We start from the raw sequence: 19494 nt of genomic DNA on the forward strand, positions 1-19494 counted from the left end.
TTTCCCTCTCTCATATGCACTCATGTGCTGGCATGGAAAAAAAAAAGGTAATATAGCCTCTAATAGATTTCTTAGGTGGTCTTAAAATTCTGAAGTTAAATTGTTGAATGCTAATTTTTTAAATGTTTTTGCCATACAGTGCTTGTGCTTTCCAGGGAGAAGGAAAAGAGAAATCACGCCCCAGGGTGGCTGGCCACACCACAATCCCTTCTCTATTCTCCTCTGAGGATTTTGAGCATGCATGCACAAGTATCTGGCATGATCTTCAAGCCTCTAGGTCTGGGACTTGAACCACAGTCTGCCATGTGGGAGCCCAGCACCTTAACCACCACACCACCTGCTGGACTGAAATGACAACACTTTTTTGGAAGATCACTTGGCCAGGGTGAGACAGGTTGCCTTTGTGTCACAAGCCAGCCCTGAGGTGCACTCTGGACAGTAAAAGATCACAAACCACCCTTAACTATCCAAATCTGCTGTTAAAATAATTACACAACTAAACCTCTAAACCACAGTCTGTAATTCACTTTGTTAAGTATAAAATATGCCAGATCAAAATAGTTTGGGTGTTTGTTTTTAGATTGTATTTAAATGTCCTATCAAATGCGAATAAATAAAGATGGCCTTCCTCTTATTATACTGGGTCATCGGAAAAGTCATGATGTAGTTTTTCTATGCTTTTCTATACAAAAATGCATCATAACTTTTCTGAGGATCCAATACAAAAGAGTATCTCACAGCTTTCTGATCATGGGGAACTTTCAAGGTTGCCCTTTAAGACAACAAAATGCAGACCATGCAATTTTAGTGAAAAGCTTTCCAATATCCATGTCCCAAATCCACTTTAGAAGTAGATTCCTGGGCTCCTATTTTCTATTTCCCACCAAAAGCAAAATCCCAAGATAGAAGTTGCTCAGCAATATTTCCCAAGCATTTGTCTTAATATTCAAATATACATAGAAAAAAATATATATATATGTATCCTGAAAAGTATCAGTATAGAGGCATTCTGAAATGTTTACAAATGTGACACTGAACTACCTTGAGACAACATTTTATCCACACTTTTTCCCCTTAATGGCAATATTTATTCAGGTCTATACTGGAGGAATATTTAAGTGTTCCTCCTCCAAGCTCTTCTTTATACAGCTTGCAGAAAGGTTGACAAGACATTTATAATGCAAGAGCTGCCCAACAATCAGTCTGCTTTTTAAAATCCTCGTAACTACTGAGTCTTTGCATTTTTGTTTTTTAGGTGTGTATGACCGCTTCAAAATAGCTTGCCAAGAGGGGGCCTGGAGACACTGCAGTGACTGTTACAGAGAAGAACCATGACACACAGGTAGTGTCTACCTTTTAGCCTTTTCTTTTTGTCTTTTTCTTTTTCCTTTTGTCTTCTTTCTAGTCTCTAATTTTTCTACACTGAAGGCATATGTGGGATTTTGAGTCTGGTTAGCTAAGTATTTTCTTTACTTAACTGTATTATTATTGTTATCATAGAATAGAAAGAGAGAAAGAAAGTGAGAAAACAAGCCACCAGGCCCGAGACTCAAACCGTGGTAGCCCATGTGGGAGTTCAGTACCTTAACCACCACACCACTTGCCAGTCAAGTAATTAAAGCACACTCTCATGACAAGGTGTTTTAAATATATTCATCCATTTAATTTAACACATATCTTGGAGTGCTAACTCTTCCCACCCTGTGACAGCTTCTAGGGAATCGTGTATGCTTGTACTCTTTGTAGGAGTTTTAAATGTGTTTATACGTAACATGAGAAAAATGAAAACTACCAATAGAAAAGGGAGTGATTGACTGGCATATGCAGAAGTGGCATAGGCTTTTTCTGTCAGCTTTCTGGGGAAGATTTTAGCTGAAAGTGAAAAAGAAACTTCCAGCAACTGGAACCAAGATGTCCTCCTCTGCTCAAGTTGCTCTGTGTGCCTGGGGCCGGTCAGCAAGATCTTAATTCCAAATCTGGAACTCGTTAACAGGTCAGAGTGTAGAGAGGCAGAGAAGATTCTGAAATCAACCTCCAAGCAGAGGGAAAGGGCATCAACCCGATCTAAAGTATTATCATTGGGAGGAAATGAACTCTAAAAAAAAGCATTTGTAATGGAGGCTCATACTGTCACAGGAAGAGTAGGAAAAACCATCCCTCCACCTTCTATTAGAAATAATACACTTTGCTCACCATTCCATCTGTTGCCAGTCTGCAAAGTCAGCTGTATTTGACCTTATCAAATATTTACAAGCATAAAACCTCAAACAAAAATAGGATACACTTTGAAAATACAAGACATAATTGTCAAGTTCAATCCTTAAGTGTGATAAATAGGGAGCTTGTCCTCTGCTGCACCTCAAAGGCTGCAGGCCCTTGCAGGTGTTTGGTACGCTTCCTGATACCAAGTATCCGCCTTGTCAAAGGATGTTAAAATGCCTGTAAGAACCAGCTAATTATGTTACTGAACCCTTAGCTAGATATCTGGACCCTCCAAGGCTGGTGCTACATTTGGTCTCTGAATTTATAAAGCCACCATACCAGCCTTTAGCTCACTACTTATCGTTTTTTGTTTTTTTTTTCCAAAGAGATTTTTGATATAACGTGTGTGTACTCGCCAGAGAGACAGAGACGGAAAGCAAGAAATCACTCCCTGGGGAGATGGCCATGACACAATCCCTTCTCCATTCTCTTCTTGGGATTTCAGACATGCACGCACATGCACCCAGTATGAGTTTTAAGCCACTGGCTCCAGTACTTGAACTGTGGTCAACTACATGGGAGACCAGCGACATAACCATTATGCCATCTGCTGGTCCTCAGCTCACTACTTATCTTAACGCAGCCTTTAGGTAGGACTTCCGTCATTCAGTTCAACGATCTACCATATGCCAGCATGGAAGGGAGGAGGGGTGAGTAAGACACAGTTCCTGCTCAGGAGCAGCTTACAGTCTGATGCTTTAGTTCTTAACTTCAAGAAAAGGCACATAAATACAAAATTTCAGACTCCCGAAAGCCCAGTAATTCATAATCTCTAGAGATCTATGAATTCTAGATTAAGAATTCAAACCTGCAAAAATAAACGAAAAGGGGTCCACAGCAAGTTTTTAACATGGACAATTATGAGTTATAACGAGACAATGACAGCATTTCAGAGCGCACATAGATAAGAGTCATACAGCACCTTGGCATATGACAGAGGGGAGTGGGGGAGACAGCAAAGTAGGTCTTGGAAAAAAATCGTACACGCTGGCATGGGTAAAGACTCAAAACTAGAAGCTTCTGCAAGTTAGTCCCCTTAGATGTGCTTTCTGGGGCCTCTGTCAGGTTCTTATCTGAATTTAAAAATGGAGGCAGAGGAATGACCATGTTTGAAGCAATGATCAGAGAATAAAGAAACAAGGCCAGATTTCCATTTTAAAGGATTGGGCAGTTTACTGATTCTCTAAAGAGAAGTGAAGTTATTCATCATGTTCCTCGTGTCACGTGAGAGAAGGGGGGGAAAGGTACGCATAGCCAGGTGAGCGTGGTTTTGGTTTCGGCCTGTTGTTTATGTTACCTCCGCATCGTATCTGACTGCCGCAGAAAATAACGAAAAGGCATTCTCCACAGTAATTCCTCGCTTGATAATGTGCTGACAAAGCTTTTTCAGTCGGTTTTCACAGTAAGACGTCGCCAAATCCAAAAGACCTAAAAGTAAAAAGCACAGGAGGCTTAATCAATTGTACAATAATTTCCCATAATTTATAAACGTGTGTATCTCATTTTTGCCTAACAGAGTTATGTAGATAGGTCAGCAGAAGTTTCTTAGCAAATGATATTCTGAATTAGAATAAATTCTCTTGCTATTTCTTCTGCAAGTTCTCCCCCCCTCCTCCAAAAACAAACCTTTCCTATATTCGCTTTATACAATTTATTTTATAGTACAAAGAAAAGAGCCCCAGAATTTCCATCCTCATTTTTGTTTCCAGAATACTAAATCATTTTACATTATAAATATTTGATAAGGTCAAATACAATTTATATTTAAATAGTAAAAAGTTAAATCCAGTCATAAATGAACTATGTTCATAATTATTAAACATGGTAACAACGCAGCACTATTTTTTTTTTTTTGGAGAGGTTTTCACTATAGGGCACGTGCGCTCGCCAGACAGACAGAGACATAGAGACAGAAAGCGAGAAATCACCCCCCAGGGGGGATGGCCACGCCGCAATCCCTTCTCCTCCATTCTCCTCTCGGGATCTTGGGCACGCACGCACACGCGCCCGGCGTGAATTTTAAGCCACCGGGTCCAGGACGCAAACCGCGGTCGACTACGTCGGAGTCCAGCAACATAGCCATTATGCTAATTTCTGGTTCCCTACGCAGCACTATTTTTAAAGACATTCACTTCAAATCTTTTTTAAAAACCATGTAAAATTTAATAAATGTGACCCATTTTACATTTTGATCCTCTAAGAAGGTGAGGAGCTGTCTCCCGAACACACGGCTGGGCCAGTCCCAGGGCAGCTGAGGTACCTATAGCATCCTCGGGTGGCAGGTCAACCGTGTCGGTGTAGAGATACTGGAGAAAGGCACGATACACTGGGTAAGAAAACTGGTCTATCTCTATCACCTCCTTCATGTCTTCATTCCAATAAGACTGGAACATGGATCGAAAGTGTTCACACCTGCAACAGAAAAGCAAAACTTGGCTAATCCAGTTGATGAAATCAGATAAACAAATAATTGCAGTATCAGGGCCAGCACATGGCGTAGCAATTACATTGCTGGATTCCCACATGGCCAACCACGGTTCAAGCCCTGGGCCCAGTGGCTTGGAAATCACGCTGGGCGCGTATATGTGCGAGCCCAAGATCCTGAGAGGAGAATGGAAGAGAAAGGACTGCCCATGTGGCCATCCCCCAGTTGGGGGTGATTTCTCACCTCACTTTCCATCTCACTGTGTCTGTCTGTCTCTGCTGAGTGCACAAGCCCTAAGGCTAAAAAAAAAAAAAAAAAAGACCTCTTTTAAAAAAAAAATTGTATGTGTATACACATCAATATCATCTCAGTATCCTTAACCACTATGTGGGGCCTTCAAAAAATTCATGGAAGATACTTATTTTAAAAAATTATGCATGGATTTCACTTCTTTTTGCACTAAAATAAACTGGTACATTAATTCATTTTCCCGTAAGTTTTTTGAAGCCCCATTGTATATCTAGGCCCACACACATCAGGGTATCATTAATCTTTAGCACCCTAAAAATGTTCTGCAGGCTTTTATGTACACCTTTCACATACACTCACTTCCATTTTTGCTATTGCCTATCATGTATTAAAAATGATACAAAGAGCAGAAACTACCTAACACTTCCATAGTACCACTGCTTCCAACTGATAGTTCTCATTCTGATCAAGGTATTTTGATAGCTTGTGTTTTTATTTTTTTTAAAGATGTACAGAAACATATTTTAAACAGTGAAATTAAAGAAATTCAGAAATGAGAATGCGGAACATTTAACTATGTATTAATATAATTTACATATTCAGTATTTTGTTTTATATAATCAGTATATGCTTAAAATTGTTTTAAATGTTAACTGGATTACGTTAGGCTGATTATTGTTCCATTATCTGATATGACAATTTTTCTTCTTTTCTGACTCATCATCAAAACAGTCCCTACCTGGTGCCAGTAGGTGTGGTGGTTAAGGTGCTAGACTCCCACATGGCCAAACACGGTTTGAGATCTGGACCCAGCAGCTTGAAAACCACACCAGGCACATGTGTGTGTGTGTGTGCCCAAACTCCTGAGAGAAGGACTGAAGCATGACAATCTCCCCGAGGTGTGATTTCCCACCTTCTCTCTGTCCTTCGCTGGCATGTGCATGTGCATTATAACAAAAACATTAAAAAAAAAAAAAAAGGCAAAATAGCCCCTACCCTTACTTTGTTCACTTGTTTTACCTACTCCTCTTCTTCTCTTCCCAAGCCTATTCGAAACTTATTTGTAAAACACTCATACATTCGTGACAGTAAGTCAAATATTTCAATACCTAAGCAAATCTTTTTTGTATTATAATTATAGTTACAAATACATCTGCATGAGAAACTTATTTCTAAATACTGGATTTTCTTAAAGCATAACGCAGCTTAAGTTTTTCTCCTTATTATTCATGATGGAGATCATGCACACACAGAAAAGGGAGCAAGAATCACCCTCTACAGGGCTTGATCATGCCGTGATCCCCTTCCTGAGTACCCTAGCCAGCCAGGATCCTGGGCGTGTGCCCAGTGTATTCCCACGCCGACGGAGCTGGGGACTTGACCTGCAGACAGCATGTGGTTTCCAGGTCTATTGTCCAGTATGTTACTGACCAAGCTACAGAGACTGGGCTGTATTTTTATATTTGTATATTTTTTACAAACCATCTATTCAAATCCTTTTAGAGAGAGGTAAGATAAAAAGAGACATAAAATATTTCCACAATCCATTCAGAACACTGAAAAAACAACTCTCCATCTGAGAAGTTTTAAAAAAAATAGCTGTCTAACCAAGGAATAATGAATATAATAGGCCAGAAAACTATATGAAATTAACAAACAGGCTGACCACATGTTTACGGAGAAACATTTCTAGTTCAGTTTTTCAACTAATACTGTGGTTTAGATATTTACTCCTTTATGTCATGACATAAGGCTTTTGGGTTCCTTTAAAAATGTATTATTTTGCAGGACCAGCAGTTAGTGTAATGGCTACGTCACTGGACTCCCATGCAGTCAGGCATGGTTTGAGTCCCAGACCCAGTAGCTTAAACTCATGCCGGGTGCATGTGCGTCTCATCTCCCAAGAGGAGAATGGAGGAGAAGGGATTGTGGTGTGGCCATTCCCCCTTGGGGGTGATTTCTCGCCTTCTGTCTCTATGTCCCTCTCTTTCTGGAGAGCCCACACGCCCCATAGCAAACATCTCTCCAAAAAAAAATGCATTATTTTGCAATGGGTTTTGTGTATATGCATAATTTTTTTTGAGAGGTTTTTGCTATAGGATGTATGCGTTCGCCAGAGAGACAGAAGACAGAAAGCAAGAAATCACCCCACAGGGGTATAGCCATGCCACAATCCCTTCTCCTCCATTTTCCTCTCGGGATCTTGGGCATGCACGCACACGTGTCCGGCATGAGTTTAAGCCACCAGGTCCAGGACCTGAACCACAGTCGAATACACGGGAGCCCAGCGACATAGCCATTACGCCAACTGCTGGTCCCTATATATGCACGTTTTAATGCTAGAAAGTACACATGTGTATGTGAGAGAGAGAAAGACAGACAAACACTCAATAGGATCTTGCCACAGTTCGCTTCCCCTAGTCCTCCAGCTCCTCAGGATCTTGGTGCTCACTCTGTTTTCAAGCCACTCAAGAATCCAAACACATGGTCGGCATGTGGCTTCCAGCACTGCAATCCAGTATGCTATGGACTGCACCACCTGGGTTAGACCAGCAAATAGGTTTCTAACTAAATTTCTAAAATGACCTGTAAATAGTCAGTTTGAAGATCTAATATTTACATGCTTCTTTCTCTGAAATGTCAAATTCAGTGAGCAACAATCCAAATAGTTATTACTAAATGCATAGTTCCCTTGCACTTATACAAGGAACTCCTACCATTAATTATATCTAAAGAACTTTTCTTTAATCAGAAATAGGATGATCCTTATGGCCAGAAACCCAGTATTCCTGACTATGAGAATTTTCTGCTTTAGGAAAATGAAACTTTAATTAGGAAAAAAAAGAAAACATACACATTTTTCACTTATGACTTTTTTTAAAACCACATAAACATACTTTCCAATTAAAATAAGGACTCACAATTTTCCCCCCAAAGGTATGTGCACTCACCAGAGACAGACAGACAGAGAAACAGAAAGAGAGCGAGAGAAAGCAACCACTGCCCCCACCCCCCCCTCAGAGAAGTGTCGTGACACCACAATCCCTTCTCTCCATTTCTCCATTCTGTTGGGACTTTGGGCATACATATACACACGCTTGGCATATTTTTCAAGCCTCCAGAACCAGGGTTCAAACTGCAGTTGGCTATGCAGAATCTGGGTGCCTTAACCTAGGCCACAGGCTGGCCCAAGATCCTTAATTTAAACATAACAAATACAATATGAGGTGTTAAAAACTAATGGGCAATAATTATGGAAAAATAAAACTAGGGACCAGCAGTTAGTGTAGCGGCTATGTCACTAAACTCCCATGTAGCCAACCGCGGTTTGAGTCCTGGACCCAGGAATTGTGTGTGTGCTGCTGGGTGCGTGTGTGCCCAAGATCCCGAGAGGAGAATGGAGGAGAAGGGATTGCAGCGTGGCCATCCCCCCTGGGGGGGGGGATTTCTCGCTTTCTATCTCTCCATCTCTCTCTGTCTTCCTGGAGAGTGCATGCGCCCTATAGCAAAAGCCTCTCAAAAAAAAAAAAAAAAAAAAGCCTATGCATGGATTTCAAAAATTTCTGTGTCAAAATTAATTCATTTTAATTATTTTTTTCCATGAACTTCTTGAAGTCTCTCATGCTTCTACATCATACATTTTCTACAAGGCACATAAGTATACATCCAAACCCTTTGATAATAAATGGACTGATACTATCTACGAAAATATTCAGTGGGGACATTCGTTTATACTGCCAAGGCTGTATCTTATAAGTATCCACTTAGTGGCATAACAAAGGAATAGAAATGGCAAAAAGAAAGGCGGGTGGGGCCAGCAGGTGGCGCACTGGTTGAGGTGCTGCACTCCCACATAGCTGACCACAATTTGCATCCTGGAACCAGAACCTAGAAAATCGTGCTGGGTGCATGGGCATACATGCCCAAAATCCCAAAGGGAGAATGCAAGAGAAAGGACTGTGATGTGGCCATTCCCCTGGGGCGTGATTTCTCACTTTCCCTCTACAGCAAGCGCATACCCCCAATGGCAAAAAAAAAAAACACTAAAAAAAATGTGGGGCTATTGAGGTCTCTAAGCTCATACAAAAATACCTGATTTTCAAAACAGCTTTATGAACATGAATATATTTCCCATCAATTCGAAACTTCAGATCAGCAGTTTCTGGACTATCAAATTCTTTCTTCAGTGACTCTGCAACTGTTAAGAAGTCTTCATGCTCTAAAGGCAACAAACACATTATTAATACAGAAATCTCAGGATTCAGATTAAAGGACTGAAAAACTTTAGAAAGATTATTAGCATGGTGGGTAACTCTCTTTTATTTTTTCAAGAGTTCATGCATTACTTGACAAATCAATTTCACCTAATAAGTATCCTGCATGTATAAACGACCCCCAAAAATCAAGTATTTAGAAAGGCCAAATATCAATCTTACATGCTTAACTAGATGTTAAAAATGTGGATCTCGAGAGACCAGTAGTTAGTGTAATGGCTATGTCACTGGACTCCCATGTAGTCGACCGGGTTTCGAGTCCTGGACCCAGTGGCTTAAACTCATGCCAGGCGCGTGTGCATGTGGGCCCAAAATCCCATGAGGAGAATGGAGGAGAAGGGATTGCTGCGTGGCCATCCCCCCAGGGGGTGATTTCTTGCTTTCTGTCTCTGTCTTTCTGGTGAGCACATGCCCCCTATAGCAAAAACCTCTCTCCCCCCAAAAAGATGCATATCTCGAAATAAATAAATAAGTAGGGCTGGGTGGCAGCACAGTGGTAACACAACTGGACCCACATGGAAACGGTTTGGAGTTTTCATCTTGCTATCTTCCTGAGCATGATGGGTGTGCCTGTGATCTGAGCCAGCTGAGACTGGGGGTGGATCATGATGTGAACATCCTGTTAGAAGTGTGCCTCTCACTCTCCCTTTCAAAATAAAAAAATAAATAAAACTATTTTAAAGAAAGAAAAAGAAAAAAGTTATGGTTAGTCTATGATGATAAAACCATTCCCTCAAACTTGAGTGGTTCTCTTTGAGAGCTAGGAACTTACCAGTATTCCTTGACTAAGCACATCTTTGCTCTGCTTGGGGGTACTTCCATTCAAGGGGCTGGCATATTCAATTCAAGGAACCCCAAGAAATAAAATTAACGCTAAGTAATCACGTCCTTAAAGAAACTCTTTTTTCCCACGTATCTGGAATCTAAGCATCCCTCTTAATCCTGAAAACCAATGTACAAACAACAATCCTTACACGGTATGTGAAGGCAAAGCAAATTTACTTAGTAACAGCGTACTGCACAAAGGGAACAGTTTTATAAGAGCATGTGATCACACTGCTTGATAACAAGAACTGTGGTAATGATTACACATACGTAGAACTGTGATTATGAAGAAAAGTAAAGGCACTTGGGCGGATTTATGTGACACTTTCTTGTGCTGTCTATGGATGAAGGAAGGAAAAAAAGAGGAAGACAGCTAAAGAGGAAATAAATAAATTCCAGAGATCCTTCCTGGGCACCGAACCAGGCTGCTATGGACATAGGAGACCGGCTTCAACAGGCCACAAGCCAAGAATGATGACTTAATCAAAAAGCTCAGCTCTTGCCTAACAGCAGAAGCACAGGCAGCAGGTTGCCACTGCAAGATGCTGGAACCATATGGGTGGGCCAGATTGGCCCTCATTGACCTGAGCATGCCGGACGCGCCTCCATGTGTCTATGACTCTGGCTGGGAGGATGCCTGGAGGATCACAGCTTAGTGAGACCCTGTCAAGAGTATCTCTCTCTCTCTCTCTCTCTCTTTCTCTTTCTCTCTCTCTCTGTCTGGAAGAGACTTACTTAAAAAAAAAATAAACACAGCTAGGGAACCAGCAGTTAGCGTAATGGCTATGTCGCTGGACTCCCATGTAGTCGACCGTGGTTCGCATCCCAGACCCGGTGGCTTAAAACTCACACCGGGCGCGTGTGCGTATGTGCCCAAGATCCCAAGAGGAGAATGGAGGAGAAGGGATTGCAGCGTGACCATCCCCCCTGGGGGGTGATTTCTCGCTTTCTGTCTCTATGTCTCTGTCTGTCTGGCGAGTGCATGCGCCCTATAGCAAAAATCTCTTAAGAATAAATAAATACAGCTCAGCTCTTCAAAGCGAGGGAAGAACCTGTGTCCACCAGCAGCCTGGTGTTAGCAGGGCAACTTTTAGAGCAGGGACAACGGGAAAAGTCTTAGGCTGAAACTTAATAAATGAGCTTATCTGCAGCTTTATTATCATACTTTTCCAAGGAAATATCATTTGCCTAATCCCTGTGACCTTCACCTAAAGCCCTCCCTGAAGTCCACACATACAGAACTCCTGGCTATGGAGAAAGGGTGGAAAATCTCTCAAAAGTGATGCTTTTGGGGCCAGTAGGTGGCTTAGTGGTTGGGATGCTAGACTCACACGTGGCAGACCACAGTTCGAGCCCCGGACCCAGTGGCTTGAAAATCACACCGGGGGCACATGCATACATGCCCAAAATCCTGAAAGCAAAAAGGAGCATGGCCATCCCCTTGAGGGAGATTTCTCACTTTCCTCTCTGTCTCTCTCTAGTAAGCACATACAACCTGTGGCAAAAACATAAAAATTCAATAAATAAATAAGTAAGTGACACTTTCCCCAACCCTGCAATCTGGACCACTGGTGAATTAAAAGAAGTCAAAAGACTAAGATAGGTAGAGCCGGAGGTCTAGAGTGCTGCACACCCATCCAAACAGAGCCTCTTGTCAGTGCCTCCATTTCTGCCTCTGGTCACGGGGCTGTAACGACCCTTTCCCTTCTGTTTCTGGTGACAAGTGTAATACCTCCTCTCAGGGAAGAAATAGTCCTTAGAGGCGTGAATTCGCATCTGACTTTGTTGCTAACACCTAGCTGAGTTCACATACCAGGAGAAAAAAACACTTCTGACATTTTGTAGTTGAAGGGAAGGAAGTTACTTAGAAGAGATATTCAGTGACCATATTTTTTCCAAACATAACACTAGAAATGTTAGGACATTTATTCTGAAAAGGTCATCCATGCCATTTTAAGATACAAGAACCTGGAGAGGCTCTTTATAAATAGGCATAGGGTAAGGAACATATAGAGATCTGAAGATGCAGACAGAAGTGCTTTGGCTGGGAACCAGCAGTTCATGTAATTGCTATGTCATTGAACTCCCACATAGTTGACCACGGTTCGAGTCCAGGACCCAGTGGCTTAAACTCACGCCGGGCGCGTGTGCGTGCGTGCCCAAGATCCCAAGAGGAGAATGGAGGAGAAGGGACTGTGGCGTGGCCATCCCCCCTGGAGGGTGATTTCTCGCTTTCTGTCTCTCTTTGTCTTTCTGGCGAGCGCACACACCCTATAGCGAAAACCTCTCCAAAGAAAAAAAGTGCTTTGGCTGTGCATGATATGCATATGTGTGACTGTGGCTAAATCACCCACTCAGTAAACTAATTTTTTCCTTTCTATTTTCTTTTTAAACATTTTACTATATTTACTTATCTATTTATTTGTTGTGATTTTCAAGCTTCTGGGGCTGGGACTTGAAACGTGGTCAACCACGTGGGAATCCAGCGCCTCAAACACCATGCCACCTACTGGCCCACTAATTTTTTTCTCATCACAATATTCACTGCAAAACAAAATTGTAATACAACTAACAAGCCTAGTAAAATGAATTTAAAATAAATGTTCAGTTTGTCTCACTTTCAGGGGAGCAGCAGCTTAAGTCTTCCTGAACATACTCTTGCCTGCATAATCGCACTGGTCACCAGATGACGGATAGCTGCAGTTGTCTGACCCCACGTGTCTGAGCATGACATGGATTAGAAAACTAACCTTCCAGATCCATTGCTTAGCTACCCAAACACCTTGGTCATCAAGAGCTACATTAATTTTCAAACACAGGTCATCATAATTCACTTACTCCTTCTATTTATAAGCAAAAGAACAACTTAGAAGAAAGTCATTGGTGGGGCCGGCAGGTGGCATGGTGGTTAAAGGCACTGGACTCCCACATAGTCAACCACAGTTTGAGTCCTGGACCTGGTGGCTTGCTTCCTCACTTTCTTCTCTCTCTCTCATTCTACTTTAATTTTCAAACACAGGTCATCATAATTCACTTACTCCTTCTATTTATAAGCAAAAGAACAACTTAGAAGAAAGTCATTGGTGGGGCCGGCAGGTGGCATGGTGGTTAAAGGCACTGGACTCCCACATAGTCAACCACAGTTTGAGTCCTGGACCTGGTGGCTTGCTTCCTCACTTTCTTCTCTCTCTCTCATTCTACTTCAGTCTGGTCATATTAAAATAAATAAATAAATAAATAAATAAATAAATAAATAAATAAATAAATAAAGTTAAATAAAATAATTCTTTAAAAAATATTAATTAAAAAAAGAAATACATTGGCAAAAAGGCATACATTAACAATAAATAAAAGAAAAAGGGACAGGTAAGCTGGTGACATGGTAGTTAAGATGGCTGGATCCCACATGGCTGACTGCACAGTTTGAGTCCTGGACCTAGTGGTTTGAACGACACATTGGGGACATGTGAGTGTGTGCCCAGAATCCTGAAAGAGGGAGAGACAGAGGAGTAGGAATTGCAGCATGACTTTCCCCCGTGGGGCGGTGGGGCAGGGGGGGTACTTTCTCACTTCACTTCTCTCTCTCTCTCTCTTCTCTCTCTCTCTCTCTCTCTCTCTGGTAAGCCCAGGTGCCCTCTGGCAAGTTAAGAAACGAAGACAGAGAAATTAAAACCACCTGTTAATCGATACTCAGTTTTAATACATTTGAACATTTTCAACCAATGAGCTCTTAAAGATGCTATTTAGAAAATGTATAGATAGTTGGGAACCAGCAGTTAGTGTAATGGCTAAGTCGCTGGACTCCAACGTAGTTGACCACGGTTTGCGTCCCAGACCCGGTGGCTTAAAACTCACGCCGGGCGAGTGTGTGTGCGTGCCCAAGATCCTGGGAGGAGAAGCCGGTGTGACCACCCCCCGCCGGGGGTGATTTCTCGCTTTCTGTCTCTATGTCTCTCTCTGTCTGTCTGGCAAGGCACGTACCCTATAGCAAAAACCCTCCAAAAAAAAAAAAAAGAAAATAAAAAAAAATGTATAGATTGTATAACCAAAGGTCACCCCAAATTCCATTGCCCTTTATGTTAATAATATCTCAGTTTAGATCCCTTCTAATATACAAGAATTTGAAATGGTTAAAAGATAAAAACAGAAAGAAGGTGTGGGGGGGATTAATGCATCCTTGAAAACCACAAGTTCTTGGGACCAGCATTTGGCAGAATGGTTATGTCACTGGACTCCCACATAGTTGACCGCGGTTTGAGTCCCAGACCAACCAGTTTAAAACTCACACCAGGTGTGTATGCGTGCATGCCCAAGATCCTGAGAGGAGAATGAAGGAGAAGGGATTGCAGCCTGGCGGGTGGGGGTGGGGGTGGGGGGTAATTTCTTGCTTTCTGTCTCTGTTTCTCTCCATCTCTCTGGCAAGCACACGTACCCCCAAGCAAAAATCTCTCTTAAAAAAAAAATCAAAACACAAGTTCTTCACTTTTTTTGAAGTTCACTTTTGATTATTATACTAAAATGTGTAATAAACTTAGTATAATAAAAGCACTTAACAATAGGTTACTCGAACAAATACTTATTATACATGAAATTTTTCCAATAGCACTATTCACGACAGTCAAAAGGTAGAAATGATTCGAATGTCCACGAACAGATAAGTGGATGAACAAAATATGACACATACACATATGGAATATTCAGTCGTGAAGAGAATGAGATACTGGTAAACAACACGGATGGGCTTCAAAACATGAAGTAAAAGAAGCCAGACATGAAAAGTCTCGTATTACATGATTCCACTTGCGTGAACATCCTGAACCAGGAAGTACAGAGGAACAACAGGCAGACTGGGCGCTGCTAGGGGCTGCGGGGAGGGGAGACTGGGCTGTGACTGCTTTATGAACACAGGGTTTTCTTTTGAGGCGATGAAAACATTTTAGAACCTGATATGAATATGGCTGCACAATCCTGTAAATATACAAAATGCCACTGAACTTTACACTTTAACACAATTTATTTCATGTGATGTGAACTTGATCTCAATGAAAATGAAAGCACTGAAGGTTAGAAATTATTGAGTCTATGGGAGTATTACATAACACAAGAATAAATTTGATTATGCAGATCCAATTCGGGTGAAGTAGCAAAGCTAATGGAGAACAAAACATTGTATAACCTGAAAGAGCCCAGAACCAGCAAACATGCAGGAAAACCAGCCCTCTGATAGGAGCATGCTTCCTGGCGGAAGCAACCCTGAGCTTTCTTACCTACAGACAGAAGGCGCCAGGTGACGGCAGGCGTGGCAAAGCAGGCAAACACATCGTCGGTGCAGGAGAAGTGGGTGAGGTGCGGGAGGATCACCGACTGGCCGCGGCACTGGCCCCACATGTACACGTGCCCACCCTGGGTCTTGGCGGCAGACGTGTGGGCAGAGTGACAGGCTGCGATCTCTACTACCCTGAAATGTTTTTAAAAAACTAAACATCACCACCTCTTTATCACGAATACCCACAGCACATCACACAAGTCAATGAAGAAGTTCATGCTTGGAATGCCTCAAAAGCCAGCCCAAGATCCAGGGACGTTAGCTGCCACGTCATAGTGACAAAATCAACAGACAGGAGGAGGCCACTGTGTTTTCCCTCCTGGTTGCCCACTTCACACCGTGCTCATTCTGGGTTGGGGTAAATAATACGTACTACTGAGGAAAACCTGGATAAACAGATCAGAAACCAAAGAAAATGAAGAAAATGGATACTGACAAAATGTCCTGACAGTTCCAGGTGCTTACACAGTAGCCAAAAAAGACTGTCTTCAATATTCCATTTTCTTATCAATATCTTCTCTCACCCCCTACCAGATCTCAGCACACTCGTCAGGGTGACAGCACTGGTCTGAGTGTCACGGATTCAGAACACTCCAGTCCAAATGCACATCAAGCCACACTCGCTACATTTCTCGGGATGCTTGGGCGGGGTCCCAGAATTGGAAGTCAGCACTCCAAGGCAGTGAGTCAGACCTCACGATTTGCCTGCACAAACATTAAGCATCTATTCCAGTAATGCACATTCATGCGAATCAATATTTAAACAGAGAAGGTCCTTTCAAGAGATTTTATCTACTTTGGTTGGCTCAAAAGAAAAGTTTAGTCTATAAAAGTTGTAACATGGTCGCAGACCCTGTTTGACTACCCCCCTAAATGGGCATAAGACACCTGTAGGAATCATCAAGATGCATAAACGATCACAGGGGGTTTATTTCTGAAAGCTACATAAGAATCATAGCAGCTCTATTTCATTCTAGCTGGTACTCAAAACTCTTATGTTCTAAATGAGAAGGTTAATAAACAGAAGAATCACGAAGCCAAACACCACAGCTCTGCCACACACAGACCCAAGGCCACCACACACGCAAGGTCCCCAGACCCAGCAAACCCCCATTACCTTTCTTTCTCCACCATGATGTGTGCTGGGCTTAGCAGGTTATTTTTATTGCCAGTTCCCAGCTGCCCATATGTGTTAGCTCCCCAGGCATAGAGCAAGCCCTCATCTGTTAGTGCTAGAGTATGTGCATAGCCGCAGACAATCTGCAAGTAAATTTACATGGTTACCATTAACAGGAAAACAGGAAGGGTGGGGAAAATATCTACTTAAAGATTACAGCCGCTTCTGCAGAATGCCAATTCATCATCAGGTGTGGACTGACATTTGCTGGAACATTAAAAAAGCATTAGAAAAGCCTAAACCTTCGACCTCTGGATTTTTCCATTAGTGTTCCTTTTAACGCATCAAGATTGATGTGCCAGCACCGTCATCTTCCTTCTCCCCATGGGAATTTAGGGAAGGGGTAATATTATATGTGGAAGATGAAGGCACAGGTCGTTGCCAAGAAAAGTGATCATAGAGAAAATCTTCCAGATTTCTCCAAGTCAGAGGGGAGAACAGGGACTAGCCAGCTAAGAAGTCACTGCATGGGATCAGCAGTTAGCGTAATGGCTATGTCGCTGGACTCTCACGTAGTCGACTGTGGTTTGCGTCCTGGACCTGGTGGCTTAAACTCACGCCGGGTGCGTGTGCGTGCGTGCCCAGATTCCCGAGAGGAGAATGGAGGAGAAGGGATTGTGGTGTGGCCATCCCCCCTGAGGGGTGATTTCTCGCTTTCTGTCTCTCGGTCTCTGTCTGTCCGGCGAGCGCACATGCCCTATAGCAGGAACCTCTCAAAAAAAAAAAAGTCACCGCACATACCTGGTTCACACACACGCTGTGTAAAGCGGCCACTCTCACCGGGGTCAGCTGGTTGCCATTGTTTCCCAAGCCCAGCTGACCGTTTCCATTGTAACCCCAGCCATAGACCTTGAGGAGGAGAGAGAGAGAGAACAGACTTGTAAAACTGCTAGAAAAAGGAAAGAGAGGGAACAGCAGGTGGAGTAATGGTTACGTCGCTGGGCTCCCACATAAGTGACCGTGGTTCAAGTCCCAGATCTGGTGCATGCGTGTCCAAAATCCCAAGAGGAGAATGGAGTAGAAGAGATTGCTGTATGGCTATCCCCCTGGGAGGAGGGGGATGATTTTTCTTGCTTTATGAAAGTCTCTGTCTCTCCGGAGAGCACATATGCCCCATAGCAAAAATCTCTCCAAAAAAAAAAAAAGGAAAGAGATAGTCTATCTACACAAATCACATTTCCAACACCTACTCTGTGTAGCTCCACAACTGATCTTCAAATACAACACATTTTGAGGGTAGGGATGATAGAACTTAGCAACAATTTCTACTCTATGGCTCTCTAGTGAGACAGCCTCAGGAAAGTCACTCATGCCTGTTTTACACTTGAAGAGGCAGAGACTCACAGTTATTAAGCACCTACTCTAGGTCCAGATGCTGTGAAAAGGACTAAGGATAAGGGTGTGGTCACGGTTTAACTGGGGAGATGGACACATGCAAATTTCTTGCAGACAAGCAGCAAATACAAGAGAGATTAATCAAGGCACTACAGGAACAGTATGCAGAAAGGATTTAGCTCTAGGGGGAAAGTTTAGGGAAGACTTTTCAGAACGTATAGATGAGCAGGGTGAAAGGACAAAAGAAAGCAAAGGCAATCCAGGCCGAAGGCACAGAATGGGTTAGAGGCAGGCTCAGAAGACGAGCCACTTTGCTCACACATCTGCCTCACTGAACACACCTGGGGTAGCAGTAGGAAGACTGGAAGGAACATGACAAAATATTCCAGGCAAAATGGATTGCATACATAAATTTCCAACTGAAATACATATACATCAAAAATGGAGATTTATTTAACTAAATTTGCATTTTTGAGTAATCATACTGGCTGCAACATGACAGGAATATCTAAGAGTAGGGGCAGAGAGACCTCTTAGTAGGGATAGCAGTCCCCCCTTATCCACAGTTTTGCTTTCCTCAGTTTATTACCTGAGGTCAACCACAGTCTGATATTTCAGACAGGGAAAGAAAGATAACATATTCACACAGCTTTTTTTTTTTTTTTTTAAGAGAGATTTTTGCTATAGGGCATGTGCGCTCACCAAAGAAAGAGAGACAGACAGAGAGATAGAAAGCGAGCTATCACCCCCTAGCGGGGATGGCCAGGCCGCAATCCCTTCTCCTTCACTCTCCTCTTGGGATCCTAGGCATGCGTGTACATGTGCCTGGTGTGAGTTTTAAGCCATCAGGTCTGGAATTCAAACTGCAGTCAACTATGTGGGAATCTAGCAACACAATCATTAAACCATCTACTGGTCCCAACATAGCTTTTCTGTTTGTTTTTTAAGTTTTGGTTTTTTGTTTGTGTGTGTGTGTGTGCGCCAAGTGTGTGTGTGTGTGTGTGTGTGTGTTTTTGCCAAGGGCATATGCACTCATTGGAGAGAGAAGAGACAGAGGCAGAGAGAAGGAAAGTGAGAAATGAGCCTCCAGGGAGGATGGCCGCACCATAATCACTCCTTTTCTATTCTCCTCTTAAGAATGTGGGCATTCACACACACATGCTTGGCATGATTTTCAAGCTGTCAGGTTCAGAATCTGAATTGTGCTCAGCCACGTGGGAGTCTAGCACCTTAACTACCACACAGACAGCTTTTATTATCAGGTACTGTTATAACTGTTCTATTTCATTATCAATTATTAATAATCTCTTACTATATCTAATTTATAAGTTAAACTTTATCAGAGGTATATAGGTATAGGGAAAAAGTTTGTGTATGTGTGGGGGGGTTCAATATCGCCTGTGGTTTCAGACATCCACCTGGAGTCTTGGAAGGACCCCTGAGGATAATGGGGGACTATTATAATTTCGTCTCTCACCAGCAAACAGATGACCTGATGAGGCTGCAAACTAAGGAGTGACAGTGGGACTGAGATACAAGAGACGGGGGAGAGGTTAAGCAGGGGACTCCCCAGAACGTAGTAATGTTCCCTTAGATTCTTGGAGTGAAAAAGAAGCCACCT

The 19494-nt window shown here is 42.5% G+C and overlaps 1 protein-coding gene across 4 annotated transcripts in view; it reads right to left on the reverse strand.

Annotated features, from left to right (window-relative positions):
• The window catches only part of RCBTB1 (RCC1 and BTB domain containing protein 1), a 62796-nt gene that overhangs the window by 5783 nt on the left and 37519 nt on the right, over nucleotides 1-19494 (reverse strand). For all 4 annotated transcript variants that reach the window (XM_006140512.3, XM_006140513.3, XM_027772189.1 and 1 more), the window contains 6 exons: nucleotides 17280-17387; nucleotides 16479-16621; nucleotides 15303-15493; nucleotides 9029-9155; nucleotides 4523-4674; nucleotides 3560-3690 (listed from right to left, as the gene is read on the reverse strand). In XM_006140512.3, the coding sequence (XP_006140574.1) occupies nucleotides 3560-3690; nucleotides 4523-4674; nucleotides 9029-9155; nucleotides 15303-15493; nucleotides 16479-16621; nucleotides 17280-17387 (852 nt within the window). The remainder of the gene's footprint in view (nucleotides 1-3559; nucleotides 3691-4522; nucleotides 4675-9028; nucleotides 9156-15302; nucleotides 15494-16478; nucleotides 16622-17279; nucleotides 17388-19494) is intronic.

The sequence above is a fragment of the Tupaia chinensis genome, unplaced genomic scaffold (genome assembly GCF_000334495.1).
Source record: "Tupaia chinensis unplaced genomic scaffold, TupChi_1.0 Scaffold000037_20, whole genome shotgun sequence".
In the NCBI taxonomy this organism is placed as follows: Eukaryota; Metazoa; Chordata; class Mammalia; order Scandentia; family Tupaiidae; genus Tupaia; species Tupaia belangeri.